General features: G+C 57.6%; 1 protein-coding gene across 2 annotated transcripts in view; it reads left to right on the top strand.

The window, feature by feature from the left end:
• GRAMD4 (GRAM domain containing 4) overlaps positions 1-15,457 on the top strand; it is a 96,781-nt gene extending 81,324 nt beyond the window's left edge. For both annotated transcript variants that reach the window (XM_020977423.2, XM_020977424.2), the window contains exons 9-19: positions 1,576-1,667; positions 2,890-2,938; positions 3,368-3,439; positions 4,278-4,321; positions 4,459-4,568; positions 5,218-5,372; positions 7,101-7,248; positions 7,982-8,075; positions 9,807-9,891; positions 11,303-11,371; positions 12,188-15,457. In XM_020977423.2, coding sequence (XP_020833082.1) covers positions 1,576-1,667; positions 2,890-2,938; positions 3,368-3,439; positions 4,278-4,321; positions 4,459-4,568; positions 5,218-5,372; positions 7,101-7,248; positions 7,982-8,075; positions 9,807-9,891; positions 11,303-11,371; positions 12,188-12,292 — 1,023 coding nt within the window. In that variant the 3' untranslated portion in view covers positions 12,293-15,457. The remainder of the gene's footprint in view (positions 1-1,575; positions 1,668-2,889; positions 2,939-3,367; positions 3,440-4,277; positions 4,322-4,458; positions 4,569-5,217; positions 5,373-7,100; positions 7,249-7,981; positions 8,076-9,806; positions 9,892-11,302; positions 11,372-12,187) is intronic.
• Positions 15,458-25,518: the final 10,061 nt, after the last annotated feature.

Genomic DNA, 25,518 nt, shown 5'->3' with positions numbered 1-25,518 from the left:
CCAAGGACTCGAAGATGGTTCTTGTGGCCTGCCAGACTGGTGGTCGGCCATTCTGCACATTTGATCCCTGCCACCATAGCCATCATTCCCCTACTGCTTGCCAACTCCCACGGCTTTCCTCACATGCGTGGCCCAGGTGGACGGCCACCTCTCCAGCCCCAGACCCCGCAGTCACCTGACGTCAAGCGCCTCTTCTAGCCCCTGGCTTCTACTTGACTTGCTGTGCCGACATGGACTGGGCCTCCCCTTCCCCATCCCGGGCTCCTGTTTTTCATCCAGAGTTGGGATTTTCCACGTGCTGCTCTTTATCTCCTTTCGGGCCAGCTGAGTCTGTGGTTCTGGGCCCTTCTGGTTGCCTGACTGTCATCGGATGAGTCGGCCGGCCCTCCCAGCTTCATGGTATCCAAAGCACAGATCTAAGTGTTGATCAGGGCCAAGGCAGAGGCCAGGGGCCCTCCCCAGAGACCTCCTTTCATGCAGGAAACTCCGGTTCTCTCTGATGGGTGATCCCCAGGCTCTGGCTGAAGGCCTGCATCCCCAACGTTCTTGGTTATCCCCCGAAGCTTGGCTCTGCAGAGGAAGTGCGAGCCCTCGCCTCCCCAACAAGCCTTCACGAGTGGGGACACTTGGAAGCCAGGGCTGGGTCTGTCTCCAGGCTTTCTGGGGGCCCCCTCAGAGCAGCTCGGTGGGAGTCGGGGGGGGTGGGGCGGTGCCCATCTCACACTGATGGCCCTGGGCTGTCATCTGGCTCTTCAATCCAGGGACAGGGCCCACAGACCCCAGAGGCAGGTGAGGCCACTCCCTGGCCTTCCTGGTCCGCATTTCAGGGAAATTAGAAACTATATGAGGAACACAAGCATGTCATCACATTCCTTAACAAGAACGTGGCCTTAGAGGCTCTGCTGCTTGAAAATTTAATGAGCTAATGGCCGTGTAGAGCACGAGGAACCGCTGTTGCTGCCTGCGAGGGGGATGCCCCAGGGAGGCCAGAGACATGTTGGGTGGCAAAGCCCAGGGAGGCCTGACCCCTGTTCTAGGTCCCCTCCCAGCTCTGACTCCCCCTGTTCTAGGTTCCCTCCCAGCTCTGACTCCCCCTGTTCTAGGTCCCCTCCCAGCTCTGACGCTCCCAGTTCTAGGTCCCCTCCCAGCTATGACATCTCCTGTTCTAGATTCCCTCCCAGCTGTGACATTCAGTCATTGTCCTGGGCTACATATCTTCATCTTGCTTCCCCGTCAGCTCCTTCAGGACAGGCAGGGTCCCCTTCTTGGGTATCTTTGGGGTAGCCTCTTGCCCAGGCCTGGGAAATGGCGGGCAGTCGGTCCGTTCTTCTCTGGCTCCTGGTGCATCTCGCTTTGCTGGGGCCCCGGTGGGGGTCGAGGAGGGCCGGGGCTCTGGGACAGCTGCCTGGCCTCCCGCCCCTCTGCCCTGACAGCAGCCAGGCCCCCCGTGCTGACCACTGGCCTGTGGCCCCTCTGCCCTGATAGCAGCCAGGCCCCCCATGCTGACCGCTGGCCTGTGGCCCGGGAGCCCCCGGCAGGCCCATAACGGCCGCGTCTCCTGTGCTTCTCCTGCAGGTCTACATGAATGCCGTGTGGCACGGCTGGGCCATCCCCATGTTCTTGTTTTTAGCCATCCTGAGGCTGTCACTCAATTACCTCATTGCCAGGTATTCCCGTCATGGTTCACTGCCCCGGCTTTCCCATCCCCGGCCCAGGCATCTCCAGCCAGTGAATTGTGTCAGCATTAACCCAAGCGCCCGAGCCATCCAGCCCAGAAACTGCCCCCGGGCCCACGCCCAGCAGAAAGCCCTTCTAGGGACACAGGTGCTCTGGGGAGGCTGTCCCAGGCAAGCAGCAGTGCTCACCCAACCAGCCCTTCCCTCCTCCGTGGGGGCCCCCAGGGCACTCAGCTTGCAGTGACTCTGTGAGGTAGCTCGTGGGGGGATCATGAGCCCATTTTACAGATGAGGGAATGGAAGCCCAGAGAGGCATTTGACTTAGCCCAGGGCCAGAGACAGGATCTGAGCTGGGCTCCCCCACGTCATATCCTGCAGTGTAAGACCCTGGGCAGCAGCAGAGATCCCTGTCCAAGGGCTGGACACTGGGTCCTGATGTCTACCCATCTGCCTGTCTGGCCTCTCCCAGCCCCATGGGGCCCTTGTGATGAGGAGGGGGGGGGACAGGTCTGGGGAGGAAGGAGGCCTCCTGGGGCTTGAGGATGAGGCTGCAGGCCAGGCCCCTCCAGGGCCAAGCTGCTGACAATGATGAATGGCTTTGGAAGCCCGGGGGCCTGCATTTGGGTCTTGGGCTTTTCCCAGCTCCCCAGGCTTCTTCTGAGCCATCCCAGGACTCCTTGACCTTGGGGATGAACAGGAAGGAGCTTGGGCCCAGTGACAGGGCAGGAAGTGGGTCAGGGTTTCTGACAGAGAAAGCTGTTGGGGGTCTTGGGTCTTAGAACAGAATCTCAGCATTTTCCAGGCTAAGAGGGACAGCTAAGACCACCTCGTCCTGCCTGCCCAGTACAGCAGGATTTAGCTCTCTAGAATCCAGAAGGGAGCTTTGTCCTTGCCTGGGTTCATGGATTCTGAGAAGCCTTGAATGGCAAAGCCAGGAAGGGCCTTCTAACATAGCCTGTCAGAGATGAGAGACCCTCAGAGCTGGAAGAGGGCTTAGAACATGGAATGTCAGTGCTGGGAGGGGGCCAGAGAAAGCACGAGAGTCGACCTCAGAGGTCCATTCGACAGATGAGGAGACTGAGGCCAGACCAGGGGAGGCCTCCACCAGGGTGTCTTCCAGATTAGAGTCCAGGCCCAGTCCAGGGGTTGGTATCGCCTTGAGCACCGGCTGTCATAGGCTTTGACACTTTGCCTCCTCTTTGTGTCTTGAAAGGGGCTGGCGGATTCAGTGGAGTATTGTGCCTGAAGTCTCCGAGGTGGCGGTGAGTTCCCTAGTGATGGCCACCCGTGCTTGGGCCCAGCCTGGCTCAGCCCTGCCTGGCCACTGCAGACATGGGCCTCTCTCCTGTGTCCTGTAGAAGCACACCATCAATGCCCCTGTAACTGTGGGTGGAGTTGGGAGGGGCCTGAGAACAGGGGATGTCAGAGTTTGACCTCTTCTCAGTGGGCAGAAATGAGCCCCTGAAGATCTTTGAGCAGCCCAATAATGTGACCTGCTTTCTCTGAGGGAGAGTTCAGAGTAAGGAGGGCAGTGGTGACTCAGCGGGCGGCCTCCTCATCCTGGAAGGTCATGGACTCACCAGCCCCATTGTCCCTCCCTCCCCTCCGTCTCTTCCTCTCCCCTCCTCCGCCTCCCCTCCTCTCCCTTCCCTCTGTCTCTTCCCCCTCCATCACCCCCGTCGTGCCTTCAGGAGCCTCCCAAGGAAGACTTGACTGTATCAGAAAAGTTTCAGCTCGTGCTGGACGTGGCCCAGAAGGCCCAGGTACCCCCCTTATGCCCCCCCTCACTTTGTCTCTGCTGCTAAGGACAGGAGGGCAGTAGAATGGGGGCCTGGGGGGCCTTCGACCTTGGTTCTGCTATCGGCCCACAGCCTCCCGGCCTCCTCTGGGCACGCCTCCTTCTGATGGCCATGGTGGCCCAAGAGCAGACATGAACCGGAGAAGTCCAGGACAGCCGTGATGACCGCCATCCCCCATGTCTCGGGGTTGGTCATGTACGGCTTGTAGTCAGCTTCTCTGAGGTGGCATAAAGAGGAGAATCCTAGCTTTTCAGGATGGGGAAACTGAGCCTCGGATAGCCAGGTGGCACGGCGGCTAGCACTCTGGACCTGGAGTCCGGAAGCCCCGAGCTCAGATCTGGCCTCAGCCTGTGTCTGCCGCAGTTTCCTCATCTGTATGCGGCTGGGCGCCGGGGACACAGCATCCCAGGGAAATCGGCCTGCCCTTAGGAGCTGGAGGGGCCCCCATGCACCGAGACCCACCCCCTCCCCGGGGTTTTACAGCAGAGGCCCCAGCCTGGGGTCCCTGGAGAGGGCCCTTCCCATGCTCTTGGACCCACGTTTCTGGCCCACTTAGTACAGGCCTCTCTAGGCAGAATTTGTATGTATCTCCACCACTCCAGAGGCCCCGCCTTATAGCTGGGATGCTCCCGATGCATCTGACTGAGCTCACCAGACCGCTTCTGGGGGAGGGCCCTGGGGAGGGGAGCCGCTCCAGGATCCTGGGGCATCGATTGGTGACACCAATGGCCATGGAGCCCCTCCCAGCTTCCTCGCTATTTTGGCGGCTGCTGAAACACGACTCCTTGTTCTTGATTTTTAGAATCTGTTTGGGAAGATGGCCGACATCTTGGAGAAGATTAAGAAGTGAGTGTGAGGGAGGGTGGGGAAGGGAGGGAGGACCACGGCGGGGTGGGGGGCCTCAGAGAGAGGAGGGTGGAGGGAGGATCACAGAGGGAGGAAGGGCACCCAGACACTTCACACTCCCTCTCCTCCCCCGCTAGCTTGTTCATGTGGGTCCAGCCAGAAATCACCCAGAAGCTCTACATCGCGCTGTGGGCAGTGTTCCTCGCCTCCTGCTTCTTCCCCTACAGGATTGTGGGGCTCATGATGGGTAAGTCAAGGCTTCCTCTCCCCAAAGGGCTATTAGAATGGAGGCAGGGCCTGGGCAGTGAGAGTTGAGGCCCGGCTGCAGCCTGGGGTCACAGCTGTTCAGAGCTGCAGGGAATGGCCGGGGCCCCTGGCCTCTGCTGAGCTTCCTTGTTGCAGGCCGGGACAGCATGCAGTGGAAGGGCACATGCCGCCCCTCCATCCCACTGTAGCGCCCACTGGCCCCATTTCTCAGATGAGAAAGTTGGCTGTCCCTAGCCAGCTCATGGGGGTGATGCTAAGGGCTTTTTCTTTTCCTTTTGGGTCAGTCAATCAATAAAGAGTTGTTAAGCGTCTGCTACGTGCCAGGCATCGTGCCAGGCTCTGAATTACGCACTCAGACACACTCACACACAATACACACGTGCACTCATGCACGCACGCACACACTCAGATGTGTACATGCCTACATGCACACACTTGCGCTCACACACCTGTGCATGCACACACAAGCATACACACGCCCCTGCCGCCCCAGCTGGACAGGACTTCCGAGCTGGCCAACTCCGTTCCTCCCGAAGGTAACCATAAGGCCGCAAGGAGGGGAGCCGTGCCCCCCAGGCTGGATTCCACCCCAGGCCCATCGCTGACCGCTGCCTCTCTGACCTTTCCAGGTCTTTACGCGGGTATCAAGTTTTTCCTCATCGACTTCATCTTCAAACGCTGCCCCCGTCTCCGAGCCAAGTACGACACCCCCTACATCATCTGGACCAACCTGCCCACAGACCCCCAGCTCAAGGAGCGCTCGGCCGCTGCCGTGACCAGGAGGGTGCGTGAGTACGGGCAGCCTGGGGGAGCCCCCCCCTCCTCGGGAGTTGGGTTGGCGGCCCGGGAAGTGACCTTGCTCGGGCCCGGGGGAGATGGCCGGCGCTCACACTGCTGTCTGCGCGTACAGCTTATGAAGCACTTTGCAGACTCAAGCGGCCTCCCTGGTGGGGTAGCAGGGGGAGGAATCTTCTCCCTGTTTTACAGGAGTGGAAACTGAGACCAGGGACCTGGGGCGATTTGCCCAAGGACACAGAGATAGCTCTTAGAGCCCAGCAGGGCCTCGGACCCTTCTTGTCAGTCTGGTCCGGGGCGGGGAACCTGCGGCCTCCAGGCCACACATGGCCCTCTAGGTCCTTGGGTGCGGCCCTTTCACTCAGTCCGAGTTTTACGAAACAAGTCCTTCTATGAAGGAGGTTTGTTCTGTGGAGTTTGGACTCAGTCAAAGGGCCGCACTTGAGGACCTAGAGGCTGCAGATTCCCCACACCTGGTCCAGGCGAAGGGGCCCCCCAACGGGCACAGAAGACAGAAAGTCACAAGTGCGAGAGAGCCACAGCTCCTCCAGCCTTGCGTGGCCTGGGCCCGGGGCAGTCAGCCTCCTCGAAGGCCAGCCCGCGCCTGGCGCCTTCCGAGCTCCCATCAGCGAGCAGCAGGAGACAGGAGGCCGCCTGGGAGACCCAGGGCTGGGTGCGGCCCGGAGCCCTGCATCCCTGACCTCTTTAGCTTCTCCTGCACCAAGGTTATCCTCCGCTCAGGGAGGTACAAGGGTTGTTATGCCCATTGCCTCAGTTTCCTCATTTGTAAAATGCCAGACAGGCTCCTTTATAAAATGCAGGGGCCAGCTCTTTTTCCAAGTCTGTGATCTGTGAGCTGGACCTAGGCCCTGACTCACCGGCTCCACGGCCCTTTCCTCCACCCCGGCTGCCTTCTCAGAGATCTGGGGCTTCCTGTGTCCCAGAGCTGGAGGCGTTGGAGGGCCGGGGACCCCCTGCATTAATGCTGCCTGGGAGCCCTCTAACTGAGAGAATGAAGGTTTGTGGGAGCTCCCAAAGTGGCCCTCCAGCCCACCATGCGCGGTCCTGGGCCCCACGGGGCTCCCGGTCCCGGCGGCTGTGAAAGCGTCCTCCCTTTCTCTGCTCGTCAGTGTCACCATGTGTCTCTTTCCTTCCCGCCAGCTGTCAGGGCTCGATGAGGTAGAGACCTGAGTGTGGGCCTCGGCCGTTCTCCCCACCTTTGGGCCGCTCCCTCTGCCCCCTTCTCCTCCCTCTCCCTCAATGCCACTCACGGCTTGTCTGTCACCGCACAGCCAGTGTTTGATGCCCCAAAGCTAACCTTGGCTCTCCCCCGCACTGGCAGATGCCGCCGGGGCCAACCTGGGGCTGTGCATGTGCAGGACAAAACACAGCCGACTCCGGACTCTCCCTCCCTGCTGGGGAGGGCCAGGACAGACGGGCTCGGAGACGTGGCCAGCCGGGGCCGGGGCAGGGAGGATCTTGCCTCCTCCGGACCCTGTGTGATCTCAGGATCTGCTGCCAGCCCCTGGGGGATGGACCCCTGTGGGCAGAGTATCCATCGCTGACCATCCTGGGGCTCCGGCAGACCTTGTGTGGGCACAGCCTCAGAGACTTTGGGGTCCCTCCGGAACAGCCTCAGAAGCATGTGGCAGGAGAGAAGCTGGAACTGGGGGAGTGACTGTCTCGTTCACGGAGTGCCCGCCTGCCTTCTTTACAGCTCCAGACCACGTCCTCCAGGAGCTACGTGGGCACCAGCACTCCAGCGGGCGTGAGCAGAGATGAAGACACCGGGCGCTTCCACGGAACCAAAAAGGGAAATTTCCATGAAATCTTTAACTTGACGGAAAATGAGCGGCCCCTGCCAGGTACCTCCCTCTGTGGCCATTGACCTTCCAGGAGCGGAGCAGCTTGGTTGTCAGTGGGTGCAGACATGGCCAGAAGGGAAAGAGCAAGGCCCATCCAGGGAGGAGCCCATCTGGAGAGAAGGGCAGTGCAGGGACGAGGCCAGTGTGAGGAGGCCCGTCAAAGGAGGAAGTCCATCCAGGGAGGAGGCCAGTGCAGGGAGGATGTCCATCCAGGGAGGAGGTCAGTGGAGGGAGGAGGTCAGTGCAGGGTGGTCAGTCGGGGGAGGAGGCCAGTTTGTGAGGAGGTCCATCCAGGGAGGAGGCCAGTGCAGGGAGGTCAGTCTAGGGAGGAGGCCAGTCTGGGGACTTAGCTTCTCCTCAGAGGCCGAGGGCCCCTCTCCCACATCAATATCACCCTCCCCCAACGCTGTAGGTGCCCATGTCCATGCGTCCCTCTGTGCCCGCAAGGTCTTAGCCATGGCCTGATCTCAGGGCTCCACTCCCGAGACGCTCTGACCGACTCCAGGGGTCAGAGGGCCTGAGCCTCTGAGGAGGACCTGGTCCAGCATCCTCATTGGGCGGATGAGGAAACTGAGGCCAGAGAGGGGAAATGAGCCATTTTCAAGCGGAGTCCCTCACTGCTCTTCCCTCCCAGGCCCCCGAGGGCAGGGGTCTCCCTGGCACTCAGTAGGGCACGTGGCCCACAGTAGGTGCCTCCTGGATGGGAGGGGACTGAGCGTGCTGTTTCCTCCAGTGTGTGAAAATGGTTGGCGCTGCTGCCTGATCAACAGGGACCGGAAGATGCCGACAGACTACATCCGGAACGGGGTGCTGTACGTGACGGAAAAGTGAGTGTCTCTCGGGCTGGGCGGTGCACTGCCACGGCCTCCAGACGCGCCTCTCCGTGCCCTCGGCCACATCAGCACATGGGTCTGACACGTGTGCCTGCCGTGAGATCCCTGGGCTGGGCACCGGGCAGATGCCAGCCCTGCTGTGCTCTGCCCCACACCCAACCTGATGTGGGCAGGCCATGGGGCGGCGGGGAGGGATTGGGAAGGGCTGCCTGGAGAAGGCGGCCTGGGAGCCAGACCTTCCCGGTCATTGGGAGCTCACTGGCACAGGAGAGACGCGGTGGCGTGTCAGGTGTGGTGCGAGGGCGGCCTGGGCGCAGTGCGCTCAGCTCGGGGGTCCTAACCTGACTCCCAGGACCTTGGGGAGTTCTATGAAATGTTCCATAGCTGTTTCCCACTGAACGGGGTTCCATTGTTAGCCTTCTCTGCCATGATCCATCGATCCGTCCGGAGACGGGGTCTGTGGGTTCCCTCAGCCTGCCCAAGGGGCCCAGGAAACAGTGGGGCTGAGCACTCCCCGTCTGGAGCCTTGAGTGTCAGGTGGGAGCCCCTGGAGCTGGGGGAGCACAGGTGTGAGGGGTCCGGGCTCGTGCCCAGGCTGAAGCTGCCCTAGGGCTCCAGGGGGGGCCCAGAGGCTGCTCGCTTCTGGCTTCACATCCAGGGTCCATCCCCTGGCAGACACTGGGCTGCCTCTGCCCCAGCACAGGGAGAGCCTGGACAGGACAGATGCCTCAGGAATGCCCACACCCTGCCGAGCAGGCAGAGGGAGAGCGCAGAGGGAGCTTGGGGCCACCAGAACTGCGCTCGTGTGGGTGAATGGGCCGCCGGCCAGCAGCCTCTGATGTTTCTGAGGTGGGGATGGAGGCTTGAAGTGAGAGAAGCCTCCTTTCATTGGGCGCCTTTGCTGTGCCGAGCACTGGGTCCCAGGCTCCACAGAAGCCCGTGAGGTCGGCGGGCCGGTGGGCCAAGCCCTGGAGCCCCGGACCCTTCTCAGAATCACGGTTTGCAAAGGCTGGTGAAGGAAGCCAGGTTGGTGAGGCAGAGTGAGTGAAACATCTCAGCAGCGCTTCTCAGGCCCAGGCCACGCCCCCTGCCCAGCGTGGGCGCCAGGCCTGGCCCCTCGTTGTAGACTGGAGCCAGAGGCCCACGGTCCTGGAAATGAACCGCAGTGGAGAGCGGAGTGATAACCAATCTTCTTTCCATATTGATGGAAGTCTTAGCAAGCGCTCACAGCTACCCTGGGGGGCAGATGTCCTTATGCTCCCCATTTTACAGATGAGGAAATGGAGGCAGACAGAGGTTAAGTGACTTACCCAGGGTCACACAGCTAGTGTGAGGTAGGCTTTGAACCCAGGTCTTTCTATTCCAGAGCTGAAGTAGGCGTCATTATCCCCATTTCACAGATGAGAAAACTGAGTCTCAGAGAGGGGAGGATGCAGGCCTGAGGTCCCAGAGCTAGGATTTCTGGCTTCCATGGCCCTGCTCTCAGGCTGATCACATTCTAGGAAGGGAGCTGAAGCCTGGAAGGAGAAAACAAAAACACTCACGGCAATGGGAGCTGACCTTTGTAGGATGGGGGGAATCCAAGAGGGCTTCTGGGAAGAGGCTGCGGCCGAGGAAGCAAGTGGGCCTTCGACCAGTGGAGGCCAGGCCCAGGCTATGTCGGAGTGGAGGGGCTTCTCCTCCTTACCCCCCGGGGTCTCCTCCACCATCTTTCTTCCCTTGCAGTTATCTATGCTTCGAGAGCTCCAAGTCTGGCTCTTCCAAGAGGAACAAGGTCATTAAGCTCATGGACATCACCGATATTCAGAAGGTGCGTCCGTCTGTCTGTCTGTCCATCAGTGCGGTCTGTCTGTCCATCTGTCAGTGGGGTCTGCCTGTCTATCTGTCTGTCAGTGGGTCTGTCTGTCTGTCCATCAGTGGGATCTGCCTGTCTGTCTGTCGATGAGGGTCTGTCTGTCTGTCCATCGCTGGGGTCTGTCTGTCCATCTGTCTGTCAGTGGGGTCTGTCTGTCTGTCTCTCTGTCCATCGGGATTTGCCTGTCCGTCTGTCTGTCCATTGGTGGGGTCCATCTGTCTGTCTGTGGGGGCCTGTCTGTCCATTGGTGGGGTCCATCTGTCTGTCTGTTGGTGGGGTCTGTCTGTCTGTCCGTCTGTCCATCGGTGGGTCGGTCCGTCTGTCTTTCCGTTGGTGAGTCCGTCTGTCTGTCCATCGGTGGGGTCTGTCTGTCCTGGGTGTTGGGGGTGGGGCCAGGGCTTGGCCGTTGGTGGGAGGCCTCCTCCCTGGGGGCTGAGAGGAGGAAGAGGGGCAGGGGGGCCCATGTCCTTCCGTGCCCTGCCTGACCCCCAGGCTCCTGCTCCCCATCCACCTGCTGTCCTGGAACAGCTCCTTCAGAAGTTCCCTGAGGAAGTGGAGGCCGTGTGCTGTGAGGGTGAACCTCCCCTCCCTGGCCAGGGCCCCTTCCCCAAGGAGGCCCCGGGCCTGCCATCCTCTCTGGCGAACGGCCTCGTCTCTCCTCCCTTCTCTTTCCCAGCCCTCTGTCCTCGTTGCCTCAGTTTCTCCTCTCGCTCCCTTCTCATCTCTTTCCACTCGGGCTTCTGCCCCCATCGCGCACTCAGCCCCCTCTCTCCAGAGGGACACTCGGCTCGTCCTCCTTCCTCCAGCCCCTCACCTCGGGCCCCTGCACACACAGCACACACTGCATTTCCTCTGGGGGCCCCGGCCCTATCCAAGGCCCTCTGCTCTCCCTACGTCTCTCTCGGTGACCCCCCCCCCAGCTCCCCTAGGCCAGCTTCCCATAGTGATGCAGGTGCCTCCCAGCCCTGCGCTCCTCCCCCAGTCCCTCTGCCTGGACAGCCCCTAGGCCCCCTCCTAATGTCTGCGTCTCTGCTCTTCCTGCCTCCAAGGAGCTTCTCCTCTGATGGGAGAGTCAGTGCACGGCCAGCTGTCTGTGGCCCCGGGGAGAAGGCTTCAGGATGGAGGGAGGGTTTATCCTTTTCAAGGCCCGTGGGCGTGGCTCAAAGGCCTGTCTTTCTCTGGAGTGGAAGGGCCAGGCCAGGCGGGGAGCTTTCCTCTCCCAGGCCCCCAGACCCTGCCACCATCACTGCCATCATTATAATGATTGTGTGGTCCGGTTTGGGGCAGTGGTCAGCAGGCCCTGGAAGGAGCGCTGGGGGGTCTGTGGGGGGGGCAGCCCACTTACAGGGCGCTCTGTGTCTTGCAGTACAAAGTTCTCTCTGTCCTCCCCGGATCGGGCATGGGGATCGCAGTATCGACACCATCCACACAGAAGGTGAGGGCCTGACCCATGGCCCGTGACTATGGCCCCTCCTCAGTCTCAGTTCCTGGATTCCTTGGACTAGAAGGGTCCCTTCTAATCACTATTTCTGTCGCAGTCCAGAAGCATGAGCTCCCATGCCCCAACAGGCTCAGGCTGAAGGAGAATTTGATAAGCCCCCCCGGTGGTAGACTCGTAGAGCAGCAGGGCTCTAAGGGAACCTAGGACGAGGGATGTCAGGGCTGGAAGGGAGCTTAGAACAAGGTCAGTGACAGCTCAGAGGGGCTGAGACCCTTCCTAGCTGGGCAACCCTGGGCAGGTCACTTCACCTCTGTCTGCCTCAGTTTCCTTATCTGTGAACTGGGGATAATAATAACATCTATACCCTCCCCCACTCCCCACCCCCAACGCCGTTGTTGTGAGGATCCAGTGAGGTCCTATTTGGAAAGCACTTTGCACACTCCAAGGCACTATGGAAATACTGGCCATAATTATTAGCAGCTAGGCTACGTCAGGGCCCAGAGCGTTAGTGGAAAGGCAGGACGCAGGACATGCCGGGCCTCCTGACCCCAGCCAGGCCCCAAGGTCTCTGAGACCTGCTTCCCACAGCTCACAGTAGAGTTGCCAAGGAGCATTTGGCCCTTTCTGCCCAGTTGGCCCAAGCCCGTTTTCCTCAGCTCTTGCATTCTCCCCAGGCTGGGGCGGGAGTGGCGGGGAGGGCTGGGGGCCTCACAGAAGGAGGGGCCTGGTTTAGGGGAGGCCTGGGGGAGGCTCAGTTCCCGGGGCTGGGGGCTGGCGGCCCTCACTGTCTGACCCTGCTTTTCTGTCCAGCCCCTCGTGTTTGGTGCCATGGTCCACAGGGATGAAGCGTTCGAAACCATCTTCAGCCAGTATGTGAAGATCACGTCAGCAGCGGCGTCCAGCAGCGACAGCTAGTAGTGACCCCTGGCCGCTGGGACCTTCTCTCTTTTCTAAAGACTCTGGCAGTGAAAACAATCGGTCATCTCACGCTCTCCTTTGCAATAACGCTCCTGGTCTCGCGGATTCTCTTCCAGGTCCTGATCCTCCTTCCTCTAGGTCTCCATGTTTCTCTGTGGCGTTTCCATGAGAGGCAGTGAGGGCATTGGCCACACCCTTGGACACTGAACACTCTCCATGGTTACTCATGAGATGTGAATGGGGCAGGGGGTCCCGGCGCCCTCTGGATGAATGGGGCAGGGGGTCCTGGCGCCCTCTGGATGAATGGGGCAGGGGGTCCTGGCACCCTCTGGATGAATGGGGCAGGGGGTCCTAGCGCCCTCTGGATGAATGGGGTGTGTAGTCTCGGTCACCACACGTGGTTCTGTCACGTCCTACTTGCACAGAGCAGCTGAAAGGCGGCGCTGGAGGCCTGATGGCCCGGTCCTTCGTCCTCGGCACACCTCGGGGGCTGGTGCCTGTGTTGCTTAAAGCCCCCTTCCACCAGTTCAGGCCATAGTCGTGGAATACAGATCATCTTGGGTTCTCCGCTGAGGTTGATGGAGGAGGAGAGTTGGGTCAAGGACGAGTCTGAAATGCCACTTGACACGTCATTGGCAAGAGACTGCTCCGTCTACTCCATGGCACACAGGAGCATTGCCTCCCTACATACCTGAGGCTGCCTCCTCTTCCTGTGCTGGGATGCCCTAAAGGGGCATCTGGTGGAAGGTCCTGCAGGGGATGTGGCCCCTGAAAAGCGCCCCTTTTTCTGGCGCCACGTTGCTTCCTCATCCCCCTCCAGCTCCATGTTGGCCTTCTCTTCGGTGCCTGTGCTGGGGAGCCCCGGGAAGCCTGGCTTGAGGACGGGGCCGATGGAATTTCCCCAAGTCCGAACTGGGATTCAGGGGTCCCTCGGGAATCATCCCAGTGCCCCAGCCCACCTCTGTCAATGCCCCATCAGAAGATGCCACGGAGGGACGGATGGGCCTTCTGGGCTCCTTGGTTCCTATGGCAACGCTTGGTAGTATAGGGTAGTTAAAATTAGTCTGATGACAGCTTGATCGCCATGCTGAGATGGCCGGGCCGGCTCCAAGACAGTGGAGCTCTTGGGGGACCCATTGGCGCACCTGTCTTGTCAGTCAAGGCCCCCAGGGCACGCCCACTGTCTGAGTGCAGCGCGTTGAGCAGAGCCCTCTCACTTTGACAGTGTTCCTAGCTCATGTTTGCAGTGTTTGACTAGTGTGTGATTAGGCCCAGTGACTGATGCCCGATAGAGCTGGCGTCCCCTTGGCCTGCCCCCCACCTTGAGCTCTCTTCCTCATACACATTCAAGGGGAAAGGTGTTTGTCTGCACCAGACATGAAAGTGGGGGTGGAGAGAAGGCCAGGACAACCTTTAGTGGGTGAAGACCTCGTCTGGCCACTGAGAAGCTTCCCTCGGTAGGAGCGGTCCTGGCTTGTTTGCTTTTTCTTCACCAGAACCCAAAGCCACTTGGAATGCCTTAGAACACGAGGACGTGGGCCAGTCCTCTGCTCCCAGCGGGGAAGAGTGCCAAACGTCCTTTGGAAGTCACCTTCCTGCTGTTCCACGTGGAGGGCGTCGTGGGAAATAGTGACAGACCCAGAAACACTGTTAGCGTCATGTTCCGCCCTGCCTCTGGCCCGGACCCCAGCCTGTCCAGCTCGTCCTGCGTCCCCTGGATGTTTGTGAGAGTCGTTTTTTGAAGAAACAGATTCTATTTTTTACAGAGAGCAAGCTGTTTTTTCTTATTTTTGTATCATTTTCAGATGGAATTTTTATCTTCGCTCTGATCATAATTTGCTGGTTTGGAGAAGAAATTGGGAAGCAGCCCTCCTTCCCCCCCTTTCCCAGCCCCTCTGGTCCTCTGTGGCATCGCTGTCACCTCTGGGGGTTGGGAAAGTAGAAGAGCCAGAGTCTGGTTGGTTTCTGTGCCAAAAGCCGGTCCGTGGGGCATGGCATGGGCACGGGGCACCCCAGCTTCCCCAGGTGTGATTGGCTGCCAGATTAGGGTAGCAAGAGCTCGCTAATTCAGAATGGGGCTCGTCGGGTGCTGCCGGTCACCCAGCCCAACGATGAGCCAGACAGAAATGCCCGCGGTCACTAGTGACCGATGACCTAAACTCACACACAAGATCTGTCAGTACCAGAAGCTGGATTTCTTCGTGGCCTCGCCACGTCCAGCAGTCTTTCCTCTGTGTTCCTCCCTGTACTTGGGGCTAAGAATCCCAGCTCTGCTTCTCGCTGGCCTTATGACCTGCAGTGAACCCCCTTCTTTCTCTCCATGCTCTTCCAGGCTAAATTTCTGACCCCTGGCCCTCATCGCAGACGCATCTGGAAGCCGAAGGACTAGGGATGGTGGGTGGGCCGCATGGCTGAGATTCCGGCGTGTTACCTCCCCCAGATCTCTTCCCACTGGCTTTGGCAGGGTATTGTAGGAAATAGGGGGTGACCTCGGGCCCAACAGCCAGAGATAGACGAGACCATTGGCCATGGTATGCGGGTCGTCGACCCTCATAATGCCCTCACCAGGTGGGGCTGCTGAGGCGTCCAGCAGAATCGGATTTAACTCCTTTGGGAGAAGCGGGTGGTTGAGTTGGAATTCCTTCTAAGGAGCAAGGGAGATGAAAACTGACCACGCTGATGTCCAGCGGATTGGCTTTGGCATTCAATGCCCATGAAGCTGCCTCTTCTCTTCTCTTCCTGCGTTTCTGCCCTGCCAGGAGGGAAGCCAGCTGATTCTGGAGGGCGACTTGTCCCTGCCGCACAGTCAGCCAGCACAAACTTCCTGTCCACGTCCATGCAGACCATGAGCAAAAGCAGGAGCTGTGGATAGCTTCGGGCACGCGGAGGAGTGGAGCCTCGTCGCTGTCCCCGACCTGGGAGAATTGGGGCAGGTGCCGCGTTTCTGTGGCATGGCCCTGAGAGGGTTGGACGCGGCAATTCTGAACCTGTAAATAACCGTACCTGGAGTCACTTTTGTTCAACAAAGCAATTGTATAAAGAACTGATGAAAACAAAATTGCCCTGTGACATTTTTTAAGAAAACCTTGTTTGTTTAAAGAAAAAGTCTTGTATAAATTATAATTTTTATTTAAATAAACCTAAAATGCTTTGTGCTAATAAGTCCATCCTAACGCTTCATCGTGGGACTGGCGGTAGGGGGGTATGCAGTGCCCTCTGGTGGATGATGCTGGCAAAGACGGCGTCTTAGTGCAGTCGGTGGGAATGACTGATTTTCATTTTCATCCAGTCAGTCTTCCCAAGGAGGGAAGCAGTCCAGAGTCACAGAAGCACTGATGCCCAGAGTGTGGGGCCAGGGGCTCAACTGAGGGGCCCATCCAAACCCCCATGGCTGCCCCTCCACCACAGCAGACCCCCCTCACTGGAAGACCTCTTGGTGCCCTCCCAGCACTCCTCATGAGCCCCTTGGAGCCACACAAAACACACCTTTGGAGCCCTCCTCTGACACGCAGCATCTGGGTGGCTTTGGGAGAGCCCCTCCTCTGGGAATGGAGGGGATTGGAATAGATCTGGAATAGAGTTCTGATCTCCCAAACTGGGCCAGGTTCTAGAGTCCATTCAGAGACTCCCTCCCTCCGCAGGATAGGCATTCTCAGCTCCTTCGACCTGCCCTGGTATGGCATGACCTCAAAGCCCTTATCTTCCTAATTATCCTCTTCTGGGCAGTGTCCCTGGGGCCGTCAGTCAAGAAGCATTTATTAAGCACCGACTAATAACCCTGGGCGTGCTAAGAAAGAAAAAGGACAGTCCCTGCTTTCACAGGCATGTGTGTGTGTGTGGGGACATCATGCAGACAACTGTACTAGCAAGCAACAGACAGGATAAACAGGCAATGATCCAGCCAGGGGAGGCCCTGGCATGAAGGGGGGCCAGAAGGGCTGCCTGTGGAACATGGGACGTTAGCGGGGATTTGAAGGGAGCCGGGACATCTGTGAGTGGAGATGAGGAGGGAGAGAATTCCAGGCATGGGGACGGTCGGACAAGATTGGTGGAGGCGGAGGCAGAGGGTTGGGTGCTGGCAGCTGCCAGGAGACCAGCGTCCCTGTTCACGGGCTCTGTGGGGGTGAAAAGGCTGGGGAGGTGAGGGGGAGGGCTGCCAAGCTCAGAAGGGCTTTGAATGCCAGACAGGATTGCATATGGAGGATCTTGCGGGGGATGGAAGCCTCTGGAGTTCACTGACCAGGAAACACCTCGTCTTAACATTTCAGGGACAGGCACGGGGAGGCGGTGAGGACAGCTGGACAGACGTTGCCCCCGGGATCAGAGGACCTGGGCTCAGATGCTTCTCTGATGCTCGCTCCCATCTGTGTGACCTTGGCCAAGTCCCATGACCTGTTTTCTAATCTGTAAAGTGAGAGGGTTGGGCCAGTCTAGGGCTCTTCTGGCTATAGGTCCTGGCTCCCAGGACTTTGCCAAGCTCACACGGTGACTTAGGAGCCGATCTAGTCCAGGTCTGCTGTTTCCCAGGGCCGTCACGCTAACCCTGCCCCGGCCGCTTTCTTGCGTCTTGCCCCTGGAGAGCCATGATAAAGGCACCGCCCTTGCCGTGTTAGGAGGAGGTAAGTGCCCATCACTGCCCTCTGCTGTCTGCCTCTGCTGGCCCAGGCAGCACCCCCACCCCACAATCTCAGAATGGGATCCGTCCAACGCACAAACTTTCCCAGAGACTGCCCGGCCCCATGCCCAGGTCCAGACTGCCCCATGTTGTGGGGCAGACAACTGATGGCCGCAGACAGAGCGTAAGTAAGCCCTTGGAGGGGGAGAGGCCTCTGACCCCTGGGAAGGTGCGAGTTGGGCTGATGCCACCCCTGCCCTTGGGGAGCCTCGAAGTAGAGAGACAGGTGCGCTGCCAACAGGGACCCATGCAGTCCAGCAGACATTAAGCGCCTGTTGTGTGCTCAGTTACAGAGATGAAGAGGTCTCTATTTTCTTAAAAGCCATCTCCTGCCCTCAAAGAGCTTCCAGTCTAATAGGGAAGCTAGGAGGGGTGCACAGAGAAATCGGCACAAGATGGAAGAGGTAGGGCTGAAGGAGAAAGCCAGACAGTGCTCTGGGAAAACCGGGGCAGGCGGTGGATGGCTGGAGGAGATGGTAGCTGAGCAGAGCCGGGAGGAAGAGATGGCTGTGATGGCCGGGGACACACGAAATGTCCATCAGAGAAGGGCCACAAAAGACCCTTTGCGATCTGAGGGGTAAAGGTTGTGACCAACCAGGGAGATCATGGAAGGCTTCTTTGAAGATGTAACCTTAGAGACCAAATAATAATAATAGCTAGGACCCCTTCTACAGATGAGGAAACTGAGGCAAGCCCCAGGGCCATACAACTGGAATATGTCAGGCCAGATCTGAACCCAGCTCTTCCTGACTCTGGGGCCCCACTATCCACTGCACCACCTACCACTTGGGAATCTTTCCCTGGGCCCAGAGCTAAGGGTTCTGGATCCTTGAGGCAAATCACTTTACGAAGTTTCTAATGAGGAGGCTCAGAGAAATCCAGTCGACAAGCATTTAAGGTGATAGAGCCAGGGGCTCCAGACCCCCAGCTCCTCTTGCCGCCCTGGGCTGCCCCAAGGTGCTCCCCAGGCCCCGCCACCATGTTTGGCGGGAAGGGTGAGCTGCTGCCAGGGCCTGAGAGGCCAGGGCTGAACGGGAGGCCCACAGCGCTTTGGTACCTCCTCCCCCTGCCTTGCACTGGGCCTTCGGGGGCTGCCAGGCTGGGGGCTGGCATGTGTTGAAAGGGTGATGGCCCACAGCCAGAAAGCCTGGCTTCTAATCCTGCTCTGCCTCCCTGTTTCTGCTGGCCAGCCCCTCCAGACAGAGGATTGGTTTGTTTAGTTCTGAACCTCACATTTTAGGAAAGATGGTGATAAGACAAGATACCAGGACAAAGCCAGAGGAGTCAGTCAGTCAACATAATCAGCAAACATGTATTAAGCACCTGCTGTGTGCCAGGCACTGTGCTAAGCCCTGAGGATACTCGAAGGCTGAGAGGCCCGGCCTGCCCTCGGGGGAGGGGGTCTCCCAGGATAGGCTGAAGGAGAGAAGACTGGGGGGCCACGACTGCCATCTTCAGAGGGACCAGATTACCCAGCTCCACTGGTCCAGAGCACAGAGCTCAGGGCGGGCTGGAGGTCAGGAATTACAGAGGCCCAAAGGGGTGACCTTGAGAAGCAGGGCTCCCAAGAGGAAGCCTCCACCCTGTGGCAGGGACTTAGGTTCCAGTGTGGACAAGACCCAGCCCTTAAATCTGGTACATCACTTCACCGAGTCTCCATTTCCTCCTCTATAAAATGGGTATCGGGGGTACGAGACATGGACAGAGGCTGCTGTGAAACCTGAGAAGGCAGGCCCAGCAAGGGAGCTCTCTCCCCGGGAAGACCATCCAAGGCTGGGGAGGATGTCGGGAGAATCTGAGAGACCACGTCAGCGAGGGGCCACCCGCCACCCGCCTGCTCGGCGGCTGCAGCCCCGGGCGTCCAGGGACCTTGCTCTCGCTCCTGGGGCTTCCCATCCAGGGCCTCCCTGGGGAGGAAGGCAGTGGAGGGGCTGTGGAGGAGGCCTGGAGTCGGGAAGCCCCAGCTGTTCTCAATCACCAAGTGACAAAGGATGTTTGCTCATGGGGGGCAGCTAATGAGGTGGCACTGGGAGCCCTTCATTCAGCTCTCCATCAGTTTTTAGGTAACTGCTGTGCTCCATACGTCGCTGGGAAGGCTGCCGGGAGGGTGGTGGTGACTTCATCAGTAGGGGCTGCAATCTGCCATGGAGCCAGGCCTCTGCCAGGAGTCGCTCTGGAGTCCAGATGCCAGAAGCCCAGCCTTCCCTGGCTATGGCCTGTCCGGGCTGGGGCGCCACTGAAGAGCCCAAGAGCAGTCGGGGTCCTCTGGTGTCCGAGGAGGAAGGAGGGCAGCCGGCCAGGGAACTCTGTATTCCTGCTGTAGCGATAGGAAGACCCCATGGCTAAACAATCACAACTCTTGTTGGAATGAAATGAGACACTCAAGGGATGTCTGACCATAAATGAAAGGTGGTTTACTTTTTTGTAAGGTTATTCAGAGCAGGGATAATGAAGGACAGAGCATTTATGAAGCACCTACTGTGTGCCAGGCAGCAGGCAAACACCTATGGACTCACCAGCAGCTGTCCATGCCCCCCCCAGGGGAGGGGCTGGCACAGTGCTGACCATCCCAGAGGCAGAGCCTGGGGGCTCCCCTTGTCCCCTCTGTCCTTAGGCCAGGACGCTGTGACTGCAGCTGAAACATCTACTCGCCTGAGCCGGGTTAGACTGAAGGAGGTTCCAACCCTTGCCCGCCCGGCCAGACTGGGGCAGGGTCTTAGGCCCTCCAGCCCCTTCCTGGGCTACCTGACTTGTGTGTGGACTCGGAGCCCCTGTGCCACGCCGGGAATGCTCTTTTTGACAACTCAGGGCCCAGGGCTTGTACTGTTGTCTGGAACAATGGACCCAGGGCATGTGGGAAGACTCAGAGACACAGGTCAGAAGAGACCTCATCTGTGAGTCCCCAGAGCAGAAGGAAAGACCTGAGTGAGAATCCTGCCTCAGACACTAGCTGGAGGCCCTGGGTGAATCCCACTCTTGGATTCTGTCCCGTGAGAGGGCTGGACTCCGAGGCCTCTGAGGCCCCTCCCAGCTCAATGGGCCCGGGAAGGGGTGCCCAAGGACCCCTGGCCAGCGGTGAGCACAGCCATGCGGAGTGGATTAGGGTTCCAGAGCAGGAGAGGGGTGGGGCGAGGGGGCCTGGGGGGGGGTGCCTCACCAGTCAGGACAGTCCGGTCTCTGAGGTGGAGCAGCCAGCTACATCCATGACATTCCCCAGCAGGGCCCCAGGACAGCTTTTGCAGCCTAATTAAAGCCAGGCTACCCTGACCTGGAACTGAAGCTTAGCCTGAAAACGGTGTGAAAAGCTCAGCCTCCCTTCCCTGTGCCCACAATGTGTGAGCATACTGGGATGAGCTCTCTGAATGCTCAGCTACTTTCTGCTGTTACAAAGCCCAGCCTGCCTCCTCCAGGAAGCCTTCCCTGAGCTTTCCTCTCCGGGTCTCCTAAGGGTCCCGGCCCTGAAGAATGGAGCACTGTCCCGAGTGGGATTTGTACATGTCTTTGTCCTGCCTTGTGTCAAATGTCTAGAGCAGGCAGAGAGCCTGGACCCTCAGAGACTTCTGGGATTTGCAGTTTTTCCTCTCACCTCCTGAGGCAAGGAAATACTTCATGGTTTGGTCTGGGCTCAAAAGAAAGCCCAGGAAAAGGGAGAAGGAAGAAGGGTCAGCCGCAGCAGGTCCCCCAGCCCTGGGCAGAGCACAGCCAGTCATGGTCTAGGCAGCTCCTACCTCAAACCCTGGCCGGCCTTCAGGGAGTCTGGAGAGGGACTGGATGGCAGGTGTGAGACATGGGAGGTGTGGGAGGGCTGGCAGGCCCTTCCCCTTGGGGCAGCACAGTGCCCCAGGTACCCAGGCTGGGGTAAATACCAGTGCCAGAACACCTGCAGGATGGAGAGGGCTGTTCTATGGTTTTTTCCAAACATGAAAGTGCCATGTTGGTTATCATTATGACTCCTGTTTGTCCTTGTTCTCTCTCTCTCTCTCTGTCTCTCCTCACTCTCTCTGTCTCTGTCTCTGTCTCTCTCTCTTTTAATGGGATTTAGGCAGAAATAACCTGAGGACCGGTTGCTGTTCTGCTCTTTCTGTTTCACTATTTTGACATTCAATGTGGATCATTGCTCAGATGGACCACCTGCCATTGACCCCGACCTGTGCGTGTCCTCACGTCCCTTTGATGAGGCACGAGGGTGACGGTCAGCTGAGACAGTGACCCAGCCCCAGGCCAATAGTGTGCCTCTTCCTCCTTCCTTCCTTTCCTCTTCTGCCTCTCTTGCCTCTATCTCTGTCCCTCTGTGTCTCCTCTTCTCTCTGTCTCCCCTTCTGTCTCTGTCCCCCACCCCTGTGTCTCTGTCTCTCTCGCTGGGAGCCCAATCACCAGCATTTCTAGGTTTCATGACCACACTCCCAAGGGCAGAATTAATACACGACTGGGCCTTTCTTCATTCCCCGCCCCCCACCCCCATCAGACAAGAAACCTAACCTAGTGTTTTCTCCAAGTCACACTCTCAGGTGCCCTGAGGCCAGATGTTAGCTGTGGGTCAGAGGTCTTGAGGCAGAGCCTCAGGAAGGGGCCCCAGCTGACCAGCCTACATCTCCCGTCCTGCCCTCCCCAGCAGGTCCCGCCAGGTCTCCGCACTGGCCGCTGGCTTTTCTTGCCGTGGGGAGGAGAAGGGGGCCCGACTGCCTCACCACTGTCTAGTCCTGTCCTGGCTCGGTCCAGACTTGCAGGTGACTCACCTGTCTGGGCCTCAGACAAGGTGTAATGAGCACAGGATGGCCAGGTTTGGACTCAGAAGGGACCTTAGAGGACCTCGAATCCTGCCCCTTCACATCAATAGCGGAGCAATGAGGCCGCCGAACAACGTCTTCATGCGCTCCAGTTCTTCCCTCTCCGTCACGGCTCCTCGGGAGTCCTCGGGAATCCTGCTCGACACCAGCCGTTTGTCCGGCTTCGCTATCACCGCACACGTTGCTGTCCGGTTCTGCTGCCTCTCCCTGCATCACTTCATACCCATGTGCTCAGGATTCTCTGAAGCCACCCCCTTCCTCATTTCTTAAGCACCACACAACGGTGTTCCAGCACACTCACTCCCTAATGGAGGAGCACTCCTCGCCTTCCAGTGTTTCGTCACCACTGAAAGAGCCGCTATCCATATTTTGTCCCTATGGATCCTTTTCCTCTTTCTTTGATTGCTTTGGAATCAACCCCTTCATTTTGTATGTGGAGAGAGCGAGGCTCCCAGGAGGAAATGACCTTGTCGAGGTCACACAACCACCCAGGGATTCTGGCTCTGGATCCAGGGTATTTTCACATCCCCCGAGCCTCCTTCCCCAGGGTAGGATGACATAAGTGAAAGGGCTCTGAACAATCCTGCCAGAAAGTGCGTTTAACAATGATCACAGAAATCATAGCAATCACACTTTTACCCCAAGAAGAACAGGAACAGCAACTTGGTGGAAGGTGGCCATGAAGTCAAAATCCTAAAACTAATTAATTCTTCATCTTCCCCTAATTGGCCAGATGTTGGTGCTGATTACAGCCGAATATATACCTAATGGTTGGGACAAAGAGGTCGCTGTCTTGGTAGGTACATGAATAGGAAGGCAGGTGGGGAGGACTGGTGGGACCTCCCAGGTGGCAGAGAGGACACAGAGAACTCCTCTGGTTCCAGCCAGCCTCCTCCTCAGGCTCAGACGCTCCAGGGCTGCGCTGGACAGAACCCAGCCTGCCTGGCATTCATTTTTCAGGCTCCTCACTTATGACTGGGTGACCTTGGACACGGTGGGGTCACAATCACAGCCCGGTGATGATCTTGTGTAAATCTGGTTCTCTGGGCCTTGGTTGCCTTCTCTTTAAAATCAGGCCACCTGCTTAAGTGACCTCTAAGTCTTCTCCCAGGAAAATCTAGGATTCTCTGTCAATTTTACAATATGTTTGTGTATTATGTATGAACATGTATTCATTACACGTAATATGAACGAACGAGTAAAAAAACATTCATTAAGCACTCAACTATCACGCCAAGGGCGAGGCCAAGCCCCGGGGACACAACGATAAAAGTGAGACAGTCCTGCCTTCAAGGGGCTTCTAGTCTAATGGGAGGAGACAGTGCATCCTACCCACGTCCACCCCTAGAGCTGGGCCCCGAAGAGCTGAATGGCTTCCCCCAAGTTATCCTTTCTCACGCCAGTCATCCAAAGAAAGGATGGAGAAGGGCACAGCAGAAGTCCACCGAGCCCTGGGAAGAAACAGACAAATGATCCATCTAAGATTAATGTCAACAGACCTATAAAGTGAGAGCCAGCAGGAAGGCAAAGTGAGTGCCTAAAAATCCTCCCCCAAACGGATGGAGAGTTCTTGTGCAGACAGAACGGATGGAAGGGCCAGCTGCAGAGAAACCCAGGAAGACGCATATGAACAGATGCAGAGGGAGGGAGCAGAACCAGGAAAATGACAGGGACCACAGCCACAGAATCTGAAAGACAAGCGCGAGAGCTTGGATCGGTGATCAAGCACGAAGCCAGGGGACTCGTGATAACCCCCTCCTGAAAGGGGACAGGCTCAGGGGCCAGCGGGAGGCAGACCTTTCTGGACATGGCCCCAGCAGGCCTTTGCTTGCTTCCCTGCATGTATTTGTTCCTAGGGTTTTGTGTTTCCTTTTTTTTTTTTCCATTTAAGAGGAGGAGAAGGAGAAAAGAGCTAGAGATAGGGTAGGAAAGAGAGAAAAAGAAAGAAAGAAAAGGAAGGAAGGAAGGAAGGAAGGGAGAGGAGGAAAGAAGGGAAAGGAAGGGAAAGAAAAGTATCATTGAAGCACTGTTTAAAAATTCATAGAAAAGAACAGAAAGAAGGCCAGGAAGAATCAGAGATAAGTGAGACAGCTTGGAAAGTTACATGATGAATTTATTATCTGTCATAAAAGAAAAGCAAGCCGTATATAAATGGAGAATTCCTGTTTTGTGTCTAATCCTCTTTTCTATTCCACTGTGTATACAGAAATGCTGATTTTACTTGGAATTTGTTCAATTCAGATTTTTTAATTTTCAAAAAATCCACCCCTCAGTGCCCTAACATCTTAATATCCTAATATTATCAAGTCTGACAACTCAATTTGCCAGTGAGAACAGACCTCCCAAGGAAACTGGTCTGTGACTAAAATCCACAACTTCAGCTTGTTCTTGTATTGATACCTAAATATTTTTTTTAATTGACCTAACATTCAGATAGACAGACCAACATTTCAATGAGCCCCGACCAACTTGGAGAACTGGAGAGAGGACTGAGTGGCTGCCAGAGGGCACAGGAGGGCAGCCGTTTGGCCGGGGCCGTCGGCCGGCAGGTTTATCTGGGAGGAGGACAGATTCCCCAGGGAGCATTAGCCTAGATGGGAGGGCTGGTTTTTTTAGTCACTCTAATTGGGTCACACCTGAAGCTGTCCTATTTGGAAGAGAAGGAATGCTAATGACCTTATAAGAAACTCTGAAGTTGAGTCAAGATGGTGATGGGACTGAAAGATGCAAAGATTGGAGGTGATTGGGTCCGATGCTCTGATTTTACTGATGAAGAAAGTGTAGCCCAGACAGGGTGCGGGCCTTCCCCCAAATCATCCCCGAATTAGAACAGTCAGGAAGGCAGAGCATTGACTGGAGTGGGGTGAGGCAGGCACCAGCCTCTCGTCCACTCAGAGGTTCCTGGAGGCAGCAGAGAGAAGCTCGGCCTCTGCCTCAGTGTGAAGCCGTCCACATTGTGAAGCCTCCTGGAGGCCCACTGCTTCCATTTCCTGGCGAGGTGGCTCTCTCCCCAGTGCCTGTGCTCATCTAAGTTGTGTGGCTTGTGCATCGGCCTGGGTTTTGTGCTGCCTGAGGTCTTGGGCACAGAAAAAGCCTCTGGCCATAGGTCTCTGGCGGCGGCCTCCCGGACAGCCTTTTTGGAGGCCTTCCCTGGCCCGAGTCCCTCTCCCAGCATACGTTGGCTGGATCATTTCATTTATCTTAATTTAATCATTAATTGTTTACACATTTATCATTATCATTTGGGCGAGTCAGCCCACGAGGTGGAGACCACTCTTCTTGGGATACCCACACTTCCATTCTTTGGAGACGGAGTGTGTGTGGCAAGATTCAGAAGCACAGAGCCGGCCCCACGGCAAGAACACCCATGTTTAACAAGCTTCACATGTGGGAAGAGCCCACGCACGCTGCTGTCATCAGCAGATGAAGCCCTAGACTCAGCTTTGTCTGCCAACTTTGGTCCACACCAGATATGATCAGGCAGTGGAGGGGCGGCTTCTCGTTGGCCCTTCACTCACCCCATCCTGGAGGATGCTCTGACCAGACGAGAAGGTGGTCTCAACCTGCGTGTTCCTGCATGTGGATGGTCTCAACCCCAGAATACTCCCTGTCCTCAGCCGGGAGGACTGTGGCAAGATCAGCACAACCATCACTGCATCAGAACCAACACCCCTTTCTTCCCATTTTACAGATGGAAAAAGGGGGTCCAGGGAAAGCAAAGTGACACCCATGTCACACTAATGGTAGTGTCAGAATTGGAA

The sequence above is a fragment of the Phascolarctos cinereus genome, unplaced genomic scaffold (assembly GCF_003287225.1).
Source record: "Phascolarctos cinereus isolate Bilbo 61053 unplaced genomic scaffold, phaCin_HiC Scaffold_1;HRSCAF=81, whole genome shotgun sequence".
Classification (NCBI taxonomy): Eukaryota; Metazoa; Chordata; class Mammalia; order Diprotodontia; family Phascolarctidae; genus Phascolarctos; species Phascolarctos cinereus.
This window is presented reverse-complemented; position numbering and strand designations above follow the sequence as displayed.